The 12,911-nt window shown below is 40.4% G+C and overlaps 1 protein-coding gene across 2 annotated transcripts in view; it reads left to right on the top strand.

Moving 5' to 3' along the window:
• Window positions 1-1,611: 1,611 nt before the first annotated feature.
• The window catches only part of sdk2a (sidekick cell adhesion molecule 2a), a 469,329-nt gene continuing 458,029 nt past the window's right edge, over window positions 1,612-12,911 (top strand). For both annotated transcript variants that reach the window (XM_061884928.1, XM_061884927.1), the window contains exon 1: window positions 1,612-1,891. In XM_061884928.1, the coding sequence (XP_061740912.1) occupies window positions 1,708-1,891 (184 nt within the window). In that variant the 5' untranslated portion in view covers window positions 1,612-1,707. The remainder of the gene's footprint in view (window positions 1,892-12,911) is intronic.

The following is a 12,911-nucleotide window of genomic DNA, read 5'->3' as shown; positions in this document are numbered from 1 at the left end:
TACGCCATGTGTTGCCTTCATTATAACACTTATATAATATGTTTAAAGTCATTTTGATAGTAGGCTAATATAGACACTTACGTCATGTGTTGTCTTCGTTATAAAACTTATATGCAACTTTTAAAGTCAGTTTTATAGTAGGCTAATATAGAAACGTACGTCATGTGTCATGTGAAAAATGCTTTTCAAGGAAAAAAAATATGTTCAAGGTAAAAATGGATTTTAATTGCCATTTTTTTACCATGAATTGATTAACGTGGATCCCGACTTAATCACATTGAAAAACGTATTCAGGTGTTACCATTTAGTGGTCAATTGTACCGAATATGTACTGAACTGTGCAATCTACTAATAAAAGTTTCAATCAATCAATGTTGTCTTTGTTATAACACTTATATAAGAGTTTTAAAGTAATGTTGATAGTAAGCTAATATAGCTATTATAGATACTTGCATCATGTGTTGTCTTCATTTTAACACTTACATAAGACGTTTAAAGTCATTTTGATAGTAGACTAATATAGACACTTACGTTATGTGTCGTCTTTGTCATAACACTTACATACAACTTTTAATGTCAGTTTGATAGTAGGCTAATATAGACACTTACATCATGTGTTGTCTTCATTATAACACTTATATGAGAGTTTTGAAGTAATATTGATAGTAGGCTAATATAGACACATCATGTGTTGCCTTCATTATAACACTTAAATCAATCAATCAAATGAATTTTGATAGTAGGCTAACACAGCTAATATAGACACTTACATCATGTGTTGCCTTCATTATAACACTATATAAGACTTTTAAATTAATTTTGATAGGATGTGTGTGTCTATATTAGCCTACTATCAAAATTAATTTAAAAGTCTTATATAAGTGTTATAATGAATGCAACACAGGATGTGTGTGTCTATATTAGCCTACTGTGTTGCATTCATTATAACACTTATATAAGACTTTTAAATTAATTTTGATAGTAGGCTAATACAGCTAATATAGACACTTACATCATGTTTTGCCTTCATTATAAAACTTATATAAGTACTTTTATTTTTGTTGCGGCTCCAGACCTATCACTCTTTTGTATTTGTGATCCCAATATGGCTTTTTTTTTTTTTTTTTTTTTTTTTTACTATCCGCCATAGATCATTTAATTTTCTGACAAAATCACCAATTTTTTTTTCATCCTTTAAAAATGTTGGTAAAGACCTTAATTGTGAATTTAGGTCATTTCCTCTCCCAATCCTAGCGAATCAATCACAGCCATCCAAATGGGAAGTGATGGATTTATTTACCACTTTCCGCCGCATGGTGGCAGTAACGTACAGCCTCAAGTATGTCATAAAAAAAAAAAAACAGTTTAATTGTATGTAAGTCTGTAAAGAAATACCTTAAAAAGGACAATGGATTAGTTTTAATATGTTCAGGTTAACTGAATATTTTACTTGATAATTTAATAGTGGTTGTGACAACTTATTTTGCAGACGCCTTATGACGTCACAGTCCAGTCCCAAATTCTGTTGGAATAATGTGTGTGTGCGTGTGTGTGTGTGTGTGCCCGGTTCCTCTCCCTCATCACCAGTCTGACGCACAAGAGCAGCATCAGCATCATCATCATCATCAGCAGCATCTTCCAGGACGCTTTCTTTCCCCGGGAGTGTGTGTGCGTGTTGTGTGCGCGCGCAGCCACCCTCAGAGCAACATGTTTCGAGCCTGGGGACGCGGAAGGTGCACCGGCGGCGGGGGCTCGGCGACGGCGGCGGCGGCACCGCATCAGCAGCGGACCATGGCGGCGGCGGCGACGTTTGCGTCCGGACGGGTCAGGCAGGTGTGGGTGTCCTGTTGGATTCTGCTGTCGGTGACGTGTTTCTGCGCCCGGGCTCAAGGTAAGATGCGCAACTCTTAAGTCTTTTGTCATTTTTTTTTTAATATATTTTTTTTAATTATTTGACGTTAAAAGTCGTGTTTGAAGGGTTCAAAAAAACATCAAGTCATGAATGGAAGTTGTGAATTGATGACAATGGCCCCAATATATTAGGTACACCTAATGAGACTGGGCATCCAATGCAAATACATTTTGTTGGATTATTTGTGTGTTTTTGCCATTTGTGTCACGTGGATGCATCTTTACTGTTGTGTTAATACTTTCCAGTGGTGCCATGTAGTGCACTGCATCACATTAAGGGGGTGTCCCTAATAGTTTGTCCCTCTTGCATGACAGTAGGAGATGATGCTGGTGTAAGTTGGCAACTATAATAACAAACCATTTAAGAAAAAAAACTCATTTCAAAGATGTTCCAATGTGGGGCTACTGCTGTTTGTCCTTGAACGACAATATTTCTAAGTAAGTGGTGCCATGTAGTGCACTGCATCATACTAAGAGGTGTCCCTAATAGTTGGTCCCTCTAGTACGAGATTATCTATGTGTAAGTGGCCACAGTAATAATAAACCAGTTGAGGAAAAACTGATTTCAAAGATGTTCCAATTGGGGCTACTGCCGTTTGTCATGAAACAACAATATTTATAAGTAAGTGGTGCCATGAAGTGCACTGCATTTTACTGGGAGGTGTCCTTAATAGTTTGTCCCTCTAGTACGAGATGATGCATGTGTAAGTGGCCACTATAATAACAAACCAGTTTAAAAAAAACACATTTCAGCGATTTTTCAATTGGGGTTACTGCCGTTTGTCTTGAAACAACGATATTTTTGACTAAGTGGTGCCATGTAGTGCACTGCATCATACTGGGAGGTGTGTCTAATAGTTTGTCCTGTACAAGCTGATGCATGTGTAAGTGGCCACTATAATAACAAACCAGTTGAGAAAAACTCCTTTCAAATATGTTCCAAATGGGGGCCTACTGCCATTTGTCTTGAAACAACGATATTTCTAAGTGGTGCCATGTAGTGCACTGCATTATCCTGTGAGGTGTACCTAATAGTTTGTCCCTCTAGTACGAGATGATGCATGTGTAAGTGGCCGCTATAATGACAAACCAGTAAAGAAAAACTACTTTGAAGGATGTTCCAATTGGGGGCTACTGCCGTTTGTCTTAAAACAACAATATTTCTAAGTGGTGCCATGTAGTGCACTGCATCACATTAAGGGGGTGTCCCTAATAGTTTGTCCCTCTTGCATGACAGTAGGAGATGATGCTGGTGTAAGTTGGCAACTATAATAACAAACCATTTAAGAAAAAAAACTCATTTCAAAGATGTTCCAATGTGGGGCTACTGCTGTTTGTCCTTGAACGACAATATTTCTAAGTAAGTGGTGCCATGTAGTGCACTGCATCATACTAAGAGGTGTCCCTAATAGTTGGTCCCTCTAGTACGAGATTATCTATGTGTAAGTGGCCACAGTAATAATAAACCAGTTGAGGAAAAACTGATTTCAAAGATGTTCCAATTGGGGCTACTGCCGTTTGTCCTGAAACAACAATATTTCTAAGTAAGTGGTGCCATGTAGTGCACTGCATTTTACTGGGAGGTGTCCTTAATAGTTTGTCCCTCTAGTACGAGATGATGCATGTGTAAGTGGCTGCTATAATAACAAACCAGTTGAGAAAAACTCCTTTCAAAGATGTTCCAATGGGGGCTACTTCCGTTTTGTCTTGAAATAACAATATTTATAAGTGGTGCCATGTAGTGCACTGCATCATACTAAGAGGTGTCCCTAATAGTTGGTCCCTCTAATACGAGATTATCTATGTATAAGTGGCCACAGTAATAATAAACCTGTTGAGGAAAAACTGATTTCAAAGATGTTCCAATTGGGGCTACTGCCGTTTGTCATGAAACAACAATATTTCTAAGTAAGTGGTGCCATGAAGTGCACTGCATTAGACTGGGAGGTGTCCCTAATGGTTTGTCCCTCTTGCATGACAGTAGGAGATGATGGGTGTGTAAGTGGCCACTATAATAACAAACCATTTAAGAAAATAACTAATTTCAAAGATGTTCCAATTGGGGCTACTGCCGTTTGTCTTGAAACAACGATATTTTTGACTAAGTGGTGCCATGTAGTGCACTACATTATACTGGGAGGTGTCCCTAATGGTTTGTCCCTCTAGTACGAGATTATCTATGTGTAAGTGGCGACAGTAATAACAAACCAGTTTAAAAAAACTAATTTCAGCGATTTTTCAATTGGGGTTACTGCCGTTTGTCATGAAACAACGATATTTTTGACTAAGTGGTGCCATGTAGTGCACTGCATCATACTGGGAGGTATCCCTTATAGTTTCTCCCTCTTGCATGACATTAGGAGATGATGGGTGTGTAAGTGGCCACTATAATAACAAACCATTTAAGAAAATAACTAATTTCAAAGATGTTCCAATTGGGGCTACTGCCGTTTGTCATGAAACAACGATATTTTTGACTAAGTGGTGCCATGTAGTGCACTGCATCATACTGGGTGGTGTCCCTAATAGTTTGTCCTGTACATGCTGATGCATGTGTTAGTGGGAACTATAATAACAAACCAGTTGAGAAAAACTCCTTTGAAATATGTACCAAATATGGGCTACCGCTGTTTGTCCTGAAACAACGATATTTCTAAGTGGTGCCATGAAGTGCACTGTATCATACTGAGATGTGTTCCTAATAATTTGTCCTGTATGAGTTGATGCATGTGTAAGTGGCCACTATAATAACAAACCAGTTGAGAAAAACTCCTATCAAAGATGTTCCAATTGGATTGGGGATACTGCCGTTTGTCTTGTAACAACAATATTTGTAAGTGGTGCCATGTAGTGCACTGCATCATACTGGGAGGTGTCCCTAAAAGTTTGTCCCTCTTGCATGACAGTAAGAGATGATGCATGTGTAAGTGGCAACTATAATAACAAAGCAGTTGAGAAAAACTCCTTTGAAATATGTTCCAATTGGGGCTACTGCCGTTTGTCTTGAAACAACGATATTTGTAAGTGGTGCCATGTAGTGCACTGCATCATACTGGAAGGTTTGCCTAATAGCTTGTCCTTTACAAGCTGATGCATGTCTAAGTGGCCACTATAATAATAAACCAGTTGAGGAAAAACTGATTTCAAAGATGTTCCAATTGGGGCTACTGCCGTTTGTCTTGAAACAACGATATTTGTAAGTGGTGCCATGTAGTGCACTTCATCATACTGGGAGGTGTCCCTAATAGTTTGTTCCTCTAGTACGAGATTAATTTTTTTGTAAGTGGCCACAATAATAATAAACCAGTTGAGGAAAAACTGATTTCAAAGATTTTACAATTGGGGCTAATGCTGTTTGTCATGAAACAACGATATTTCTAAGTGGTGCCATGAAGTGCACTGCATTATACTGGGAGGTGTCCCTAATAGGTTGTCCCTCTAGTACGAGATGATGCATGTGTATGTGGCCACTATAATAACAAACCAGTCAAGATAAAAAATGATTTCAGAGATGTTCCAATTGGGGCTACTGCTGTTTGTCTTAAAACAACAATATTTCTAAGTGGTGCCATGTAGTGCACTGCATCATACTGTGAGGTGTACCTAATAGTTTGTCCCTCTAGTACGAGATGATGCATGTGTAAGTGGCTGCTATAATAACAAACCAGTTGAGAAAAACTCATTTCAAAGATGTTCCAATTGGGGCTACTTCCGTTTTGTCTTGAAACAACAATATTTATAAGTGGTGCCATGTAGTGCACTGCATTATACTGGGAGGTGTCCGTAATATTTTGTCCTGTACAAGCTGATGCATGTGTAAGTGGCCACTATAATAACAAACTAGTTAAGAAAAAATCTCATTTCAAAGATGTTCCAATTGGGGGCTACTACAGTTTTTCCTCAAAACAACAATATTGCTAAATAAGTGGTGCCATGTAGTGCACTGCATCATACTGGGAGGTGTCCCTAATAGTTTTTTTTCTGTACAAGCTGATGCATGTGTAAGTGGCCATTATAATAAACCAGTAAAGAAAAACTACTTTCAAGGATGTTCCAATTGGGGGTTACTGCCGTTTGTCCTGAAACAACGATATTTCTAAGTGGTGCCATGTAGTGCACTGCACCATACTCGGAGGTATCCCTAATAGTTTGTCCCTCCTGTACGAGGTGATGCATGTGTAAGTGGCCACTTTAATAACAAACCAGTGAAGAAAATACTCCTTTCAAAGATGTTACAATTGGGATCTACTGCAATTTGTCCTCAAACCACAATATTTCTAAGTGGTGCCATGTAGTGCACTAGAGTCATACTGAAAGGTGTCCCTAATAGTTTGTCCCTCCAGTACGAGATAATACCATACCAAGTTTAATAAAAAAACACAAGAGGCTTTATCATCCCTACAAGCCTGTTTCTTCAGGGGATTTTAATACAATCAAAAAGAAAAAATCAGGGATTTTTTTTTATAATAAAATGGAACAAAGGGAAACCTGCGAAACAGGCATGTAGGGATGATATAGCCTCCTGTATTTTTTCCTGACCCAACATATATATATATATATATATATATATATATATATATATATATATATATATATATATATATATATATATATATATATATATATATATATATATACATATAGGTATGTATGTATATAAACTGTTTATGTATGTATGTGTGTGTGTATATATATATATATATATATATATATATATATATATATGTATGTATGTATATAAACTGTTTATGTATGTATGTGTGTGTATGTATGTTTGTATGTATGTGTATATATGTATGTATGTATCTCTCTCTCTCTCTCTCTATATATATATATATATATATATATATATATATATATATATATATACATATATATAATATATGTTGGGTCAAGAAAAAACACAGGAGGCTGTATCATCCCTACATGCCTGTTTTGCAGGTTTCCCTTTGTTACATTTTATGATAAAAAAATCGCCTGATTTAAAATGTTTAAATGTAATAAAACCCCGTGACAAAACAGGCTTGTAGGGATGATATAGCCTCTTGTGTTTTTTTAATAAAGTTGGTAGTTGGTATGGTATGGTATGTATGCACATAGAAAAAGCAAATACAATTTAAGAGCAATTTGTTTGATTAAAAAGCAGTCAAAAAGGTAAAAACAGTTTAAAACAGTTCAAAGTCTCCTGCATGTGTAAGTGGCCACTATAATAACAAACCAGATACAAAAAAACTCCTTTCAAGGATGTTCCAATTGGTGGCTACTGCAGTTTGTCCTGAAAAAAAAACAATATTTCTGAGTAAGATCCATAAAGCCATTTTTTTTTTTTCCCCGGTGCGAGAACCATGCAATAAACTGGCTCTGAATGTACATCCAGCCTCCTTTCTGCCCAGAGGCCACCTTAATGGCCCTCGCACAAGCGGCCGTAATCTTGCAAGCGTGCGACTGCGAGCGAACCAAGCACGGGGGTGTTATTTCAAACCTTTATTACATTTGCCTAATGTCCGTTTTTTTTAGTTTTTTTTTAATGCATGTATGCATACTGAATGTCTAGACTGGATGTGGAACATGAACGGCACTAATATGACCCCTGATTTATGGGTGAGACATAATGCATGCGAAGCTGACGGCCATCGAGGTCATATCTTGCACTTATGACCGCAATACGTGGTTGAATCAAGGTTATGAAGAAGTGAAGGTAAGTTTATTGGCTCTTTATGAGGCGGTGATGTGCAGTAACACCCAGCGAGACCATTATTAATAGCATGTTTTTTCTATATTATTTGCTCTTCGGTATGAGAAGCGTCTCTCTGTGCTAAAAGCAGCTTAATCCTAGAGCGTGTTTGTCTTCCAGCAGGTTGCATTGCTCCAAAGAGCTTCCCAGCCTTATCTGAAAGAAGTCTCAGGCGTCTCTTAATATGCAGGGCACAGTTCCTCTCCTCTTTATTACCATTTCTTCCACTTTTTTTTTTCTTTTTTAAAGGCATACACGCTGTTTGAGTGCTGCCGGGCTACTTCACAAGGTTTTTTTCCATTTTTTTCCCACCTTTTTTACCCATAAACACACCTCCTTTCCAGGTGACTCCTTCAATGTTGTGCATTAACAAGCTTTGTCTGTCTGGTTCTTCCATCTCCGCTTTTAGCGCCGACGCGCTTGAGGTCTTGTCTCATCAAGTGGGACACGGATCTTCTTCTCGCCGTGTTCTGTATGTTTGCAGATGACTGGCACCTCGAAAGATGTCGAAAAAAAAAAAAAAACGAGGCGACACAGCAACCCACACTACCTCCCCTGGGGTGCCAGAGGTGGCGTGTGCTTGTTTTCTAGCAGCTTCCCTACTGGGTCGCCTGCTGATTTCGACACCGCCGGCTGCTTCGGCACGCTTGGGGACCACCCATGGAGTCCACCACATTTGTCTTTCCCTAAGTCGCGCGCAGACTCATTTCAGTGGTCGCCGAATATTCACAGTGGGGCCAAAACAGTATTTAGTCAGCCAGCGATTGTGCAAGTTCTCCCACTTAAAATGATGACAGAGGTCTGTAATTTTCATCATAGGTACACTTCAACTGTGAGAGACAAGATATGAAAAAAAAAATCCAGGAATTCACATTGTAGGAATTTTAAAGAATTTATTTGTAAATTATGGTGGAAAATAAATATTTGGTCAACCGTTCAAAGCTCTCGCTGATGGAAGGAGGTTTTGGCTCAAAACCTCACGATACATGGCCCCATTCATTCTTTCCTTAACACGGATCAATCGTCCTGTCCCCTTAGCAGAAAAACAGCCCCAAAGCATGATGTTTCCACCCCCATGCTTCACAGTAGGTGTGGTGTTCTTGGGATGCAACTCAGTATTCTTCTTCCTCCAAACACGACGAGTTGAGTTTATACCAAAATGGATACATGGATGATACAGCAGAGGATTGGGAGAATGTCATGTGGTCAGATGAAACCAAAATAAAACTTTTTGGTTTAAACTCAATTCGTCGTGTTTGAAGGAAGAAAAATACTGAGTTGCATCCCAAGAACACCATACCTACTGTGAAGCATGGGGGTGGAAACATCATGCTTTGGGGCTGTTTTTTCTCTTAAGGGGACAGGACGAAAGAATGAATGGGGCCATGTATCGTGAGATTTTGAGCCAAAACCTCCTCCCATCAGTGAGAGCTTTGAATGGTAAACACTTATTTTCAACCATAATTTACAAATAAATTCTTTAAAATTCCTACAATGTGAATTCCTGGATTTTATTTTCACATTCTGCCTCTCACAGTTGAAGTGTACCTATGATGAAAATTACAGACCTCTGTCATCATTTTAAATGGAGGAACTTGCACAATCGGTGGCTGACTAAATACTTTTTTGCCCCACTGTATACAGTCGCCTTCAAAAGAACATAATGTCATGGCTGTCTTGAGTTTCCAATCATTTCTACAACTCTTATTTTTTGTTATAGAGTGATTGGAGCACAAAAAACATTCAGCAAGTTTGGTTCTTTTATGAATTTATTATGGGTCTACTGAAAATGTGACCAAATTTGCTAGGTCAAAAGTATATATACAGTATTTGACCACATACATTTTCTCCAGAAGGTCTTATCTTAGTCCATGTGATGTCAGATCAAACAAAAATTGAGCAGTTTGGCCACAATACCCAGCAATATGTTAGGAGGAGAAAAGGCGAAGGTTTTAATCCCAGGAACACCACACCTACCGTCAAGCATGGTGGTGGTAGTATTATGCTCTGGGCCTGTTTTGCTGCCAAAAGGAGGATTACATCCAAATTCTTCAGGACAACCTAAAATAATCCGCCCGGAGGTTGGGTATAAGGTGCAGTTTGTAATATTTTGTGGTCACGTTCTGTTTGGTTTTGGACTCATTGTGTACTCCCGGAAAAGTGGAGGAGTTCAAGTACCTAGGAGTCTTGTTCGCGAGTGAGGGAAGAGTGGATCGTGAGATCGACAGGCGGATCGGTGCGGCGTCTTCAGTAATGCGGACGTTGTACCGATCCTTTGTGGTGAAGAAGGAGCTGAGCCGGAAGGTAAAGCTCTCAATTTACCGATCGATCTACGTTCCCATCCTCACCTATGGTCATGAGCTTTGGGTCATGACCGAAAGGATAAGATCCCGGGTACAAGCGCCCAAAATGAGTTTCCTCCGCCGTGTGGCGGGGCTCTCCCTTAGAGATAGGGTGAGAAGCTCTGTCATCCGGGAGGAACTCAAAGTATAGCCGCTGCTCCTTCACATCGAGAGGAGCCAGATGAGGTGGTTCGGGCATCTGGTCAGGATGCCACCCGAACGCCTCCCTACGGAGGCGTTTAGGGCACGTCCAACCGGTAGGAGGCCACGGGGAAGACCCAGGACAAGTTGGGAAGACTATGTCTCCCGGCTGGCCTGGGAACGCCTCGGGATCCCCCGGGAAGAGCTAGACGAAGTGGCTGGGCAGAGGGAAGTCTGGCCTTCCCTGCTTAGGCTGCCTCCCCCGCGACCCGACCTAGGATAAGCGGAAGAAGATGGACGGTGCACTCTTGTTTGTTTTTGTCACCATGACAAGTCATTAGTTTTCACCTGTCATGTCACGCAACTGATTCACTTGGACTCATGCGCCTGTTAATCACCACAGCCCCATTTGAGCCTGTAGTTGCCAGGCAGTCAGGCTGGCGACATCACCCTCTACACGCCCTTGATACTCGGTCCATGCCATAGTGCTCATGCCATTGCTCTGTTGTTTTTGACTTCTTCACGCCACAGTACGTGTTTCATTTTTATGTCCACAGTCTAGTGAGTTTTTGCCTCCGCCTTGTGCGCGCCTTTTGTTTGTTACCTTTTGAGTGATTAATTAAAAGATGTCAGTGCCTTCAAGCCATGTCCGGTCCAGTCGATTTGCACCACGGGAAAACAAACCTCACCAAAGTCCTCGTCTTGACACAGTTGGGTGTTCCAACAGGACAATGACCCCCGAACACACATCAAACATGGTAAAGGAATTGCTCAATCAGGCTAGAATTAAGGTTTTAGAATGTCCTTCCCAAAGTCCCAATGCTGAAGAAACAAGTCCATGTCAGAAAACCAACACATTTAGCTGAACTGCACCAATTTTGTCAAGAGGAGTGGTCCAAAATTCAACCAGAAGCTTGTGGATGGCTACCAAAAGCGTCTTTTTGCAGTGAAACTTGCCAAGGGACATGTGACCAAATATTAACAGTGCTGTATGTATACTTTTGACCCAGGAGATTTGCTCACATTTTCAGTAGACCCATAATAAATTCATAAAAGAACCAAAATTTCATGAATGTTTTTTGTGACTCAATCACTCTATCACAAAAAAATAAGAGCCGGTGAAATGATTGGAAACTCAAGACAGCCATGACATTATGTTTTTTACAAGTGTTTGATCGTGACTCTATGTCATATGTGTCAAACTCTGGCCCGCGGGCCCAATTTGGCCCGCCGTGTAATTTCATTTGGCCCTTGAGGCAATATCAAATTAACATTAGAGCTGGCCCGCTGCAACACCGCATTCACCGATTTCCCGGGAGACTCTCGAATTTCAGTGCCCCTCCCAAAAACCTTCCGGTGCAACCATTCTCCCGAATTCCACCCGGACAACAACGACTTTAGCGTCCCCTACAACCTGTGGTCAAGTCTGTTTTTCCTCCTCACAAACAGCGTGCCGGCCCTGTCACGTAATATATGTGGCTTCTACACACATGTAAGTGAATGCAAGGCATACTTGATCAACAGCATACAGGTCACACTGAGGGTGGCCATATGAACAACTTTAACACTGTTACAAATATGCGCCACACTGTGAACCCACACCAAACAAGAATGACCAACACATTTCGGGAGAACATCCGCACCGTAACACAACATAAACACAACAAACACACAACAGAACAAATACCCAGAATCCCTTGCAGCACTACAATTTACACCCCCCACTCCCACCTGAGCCCCGACATTAACTGAGCAGTAAAAAGGCCTGAATGGTTGATTTCTTCATTATTTATTTTCAAATAAATTGGCCTCTGGAAAAAGTTAATGTTGATATTTACCTCAGAAGGCTGCAAATACAAAAGAGGCATTCAATTTGTATTTAAATTTGATTTGATATGCCATTGATATTTTTTAATGATTATTGTTATTATTATTTGAAACTCAATTTTGCATGTCATTATAAAGTTATATAAGCCTTGCTTGTTCAATATTCAATGAAAAACTTGTTTGGGTCCCTATTAAAAGGTTAATTTGTTCAACCGCGGCTTTGTTCAGTTTAAAATTTTGGCCCACTCTGTATTTGAGTTTGACACCCCTGCTCTATGTGGTCAGGGGCCGTATCTACAATATGTTACCATCATGGATTTACTGCAAATAAAATCATCTATGAAACATCTCAGAATGTAACTGAAGATGGGAAACTTCTTGTGTGGCCCACCTGGTTCAGTCCTGGCTTTTTCTAACCTGAGACGTACGGCATTAGGGGCGAGTGTGCTGGCTACCGAGCTATCAACCCCATACCCAGCACAGCTTTTGAGGTCGTCAGGGAGTGATGCGTACTACAGGGGCCTTTGTTGCACTCACCCCCCTGAAACCTCACTCTCATCCGGGTCATGGCACTACTGTGTCCCGCCTGGTTCAGTCCCTGCTGTTTCTGTTCCGCCGGGAACTTAAACTTGGGACGTTCGGCATGAGAGACGAACGTGCCAGCTACTGAGCAAAGAGCCCGGGCTACCAACCCGATAGCCAGCGGGGAGTGTGCTGCACGTATGGCGTTGTCTGTTTTGCATGGCTGAGCACATGCAAAATGTCAATTAATGAATGACAAGGCGCTTCATGCTGTATGGAATTTTGCATCCAATCATTCCGACCCCCTACCTGCTCCATCACCGGTAAGAATGTAATGGAAAATGTTTCCAGTGGCGCGCAGAGTTAGTGCTGATCTGACAGACACCCTGCTAGGATCATATGTATGTATGTGTGTGTGTGTGTGTGTGTGTGTA

The sequence above is a fragment of the Nerophis ophidion genome, linkage group LG23, assembly GCF_033978795.1.
Source record: "Nerophis ophidion isolate RoL-2023_Sa linkage group LG23, RoL_Noph_v1.0, whole genome shotgun sequence".
Lineage (NCBI taxonomy): Eukaryota > Metazoa > Chordata > Actinopteri > Syngnathiformes > Syngnathidae > Nerophis > Nerophis ophidion.
This window is presented reverse-complemented; position numbering and strand designations above follow the sequence as displayed.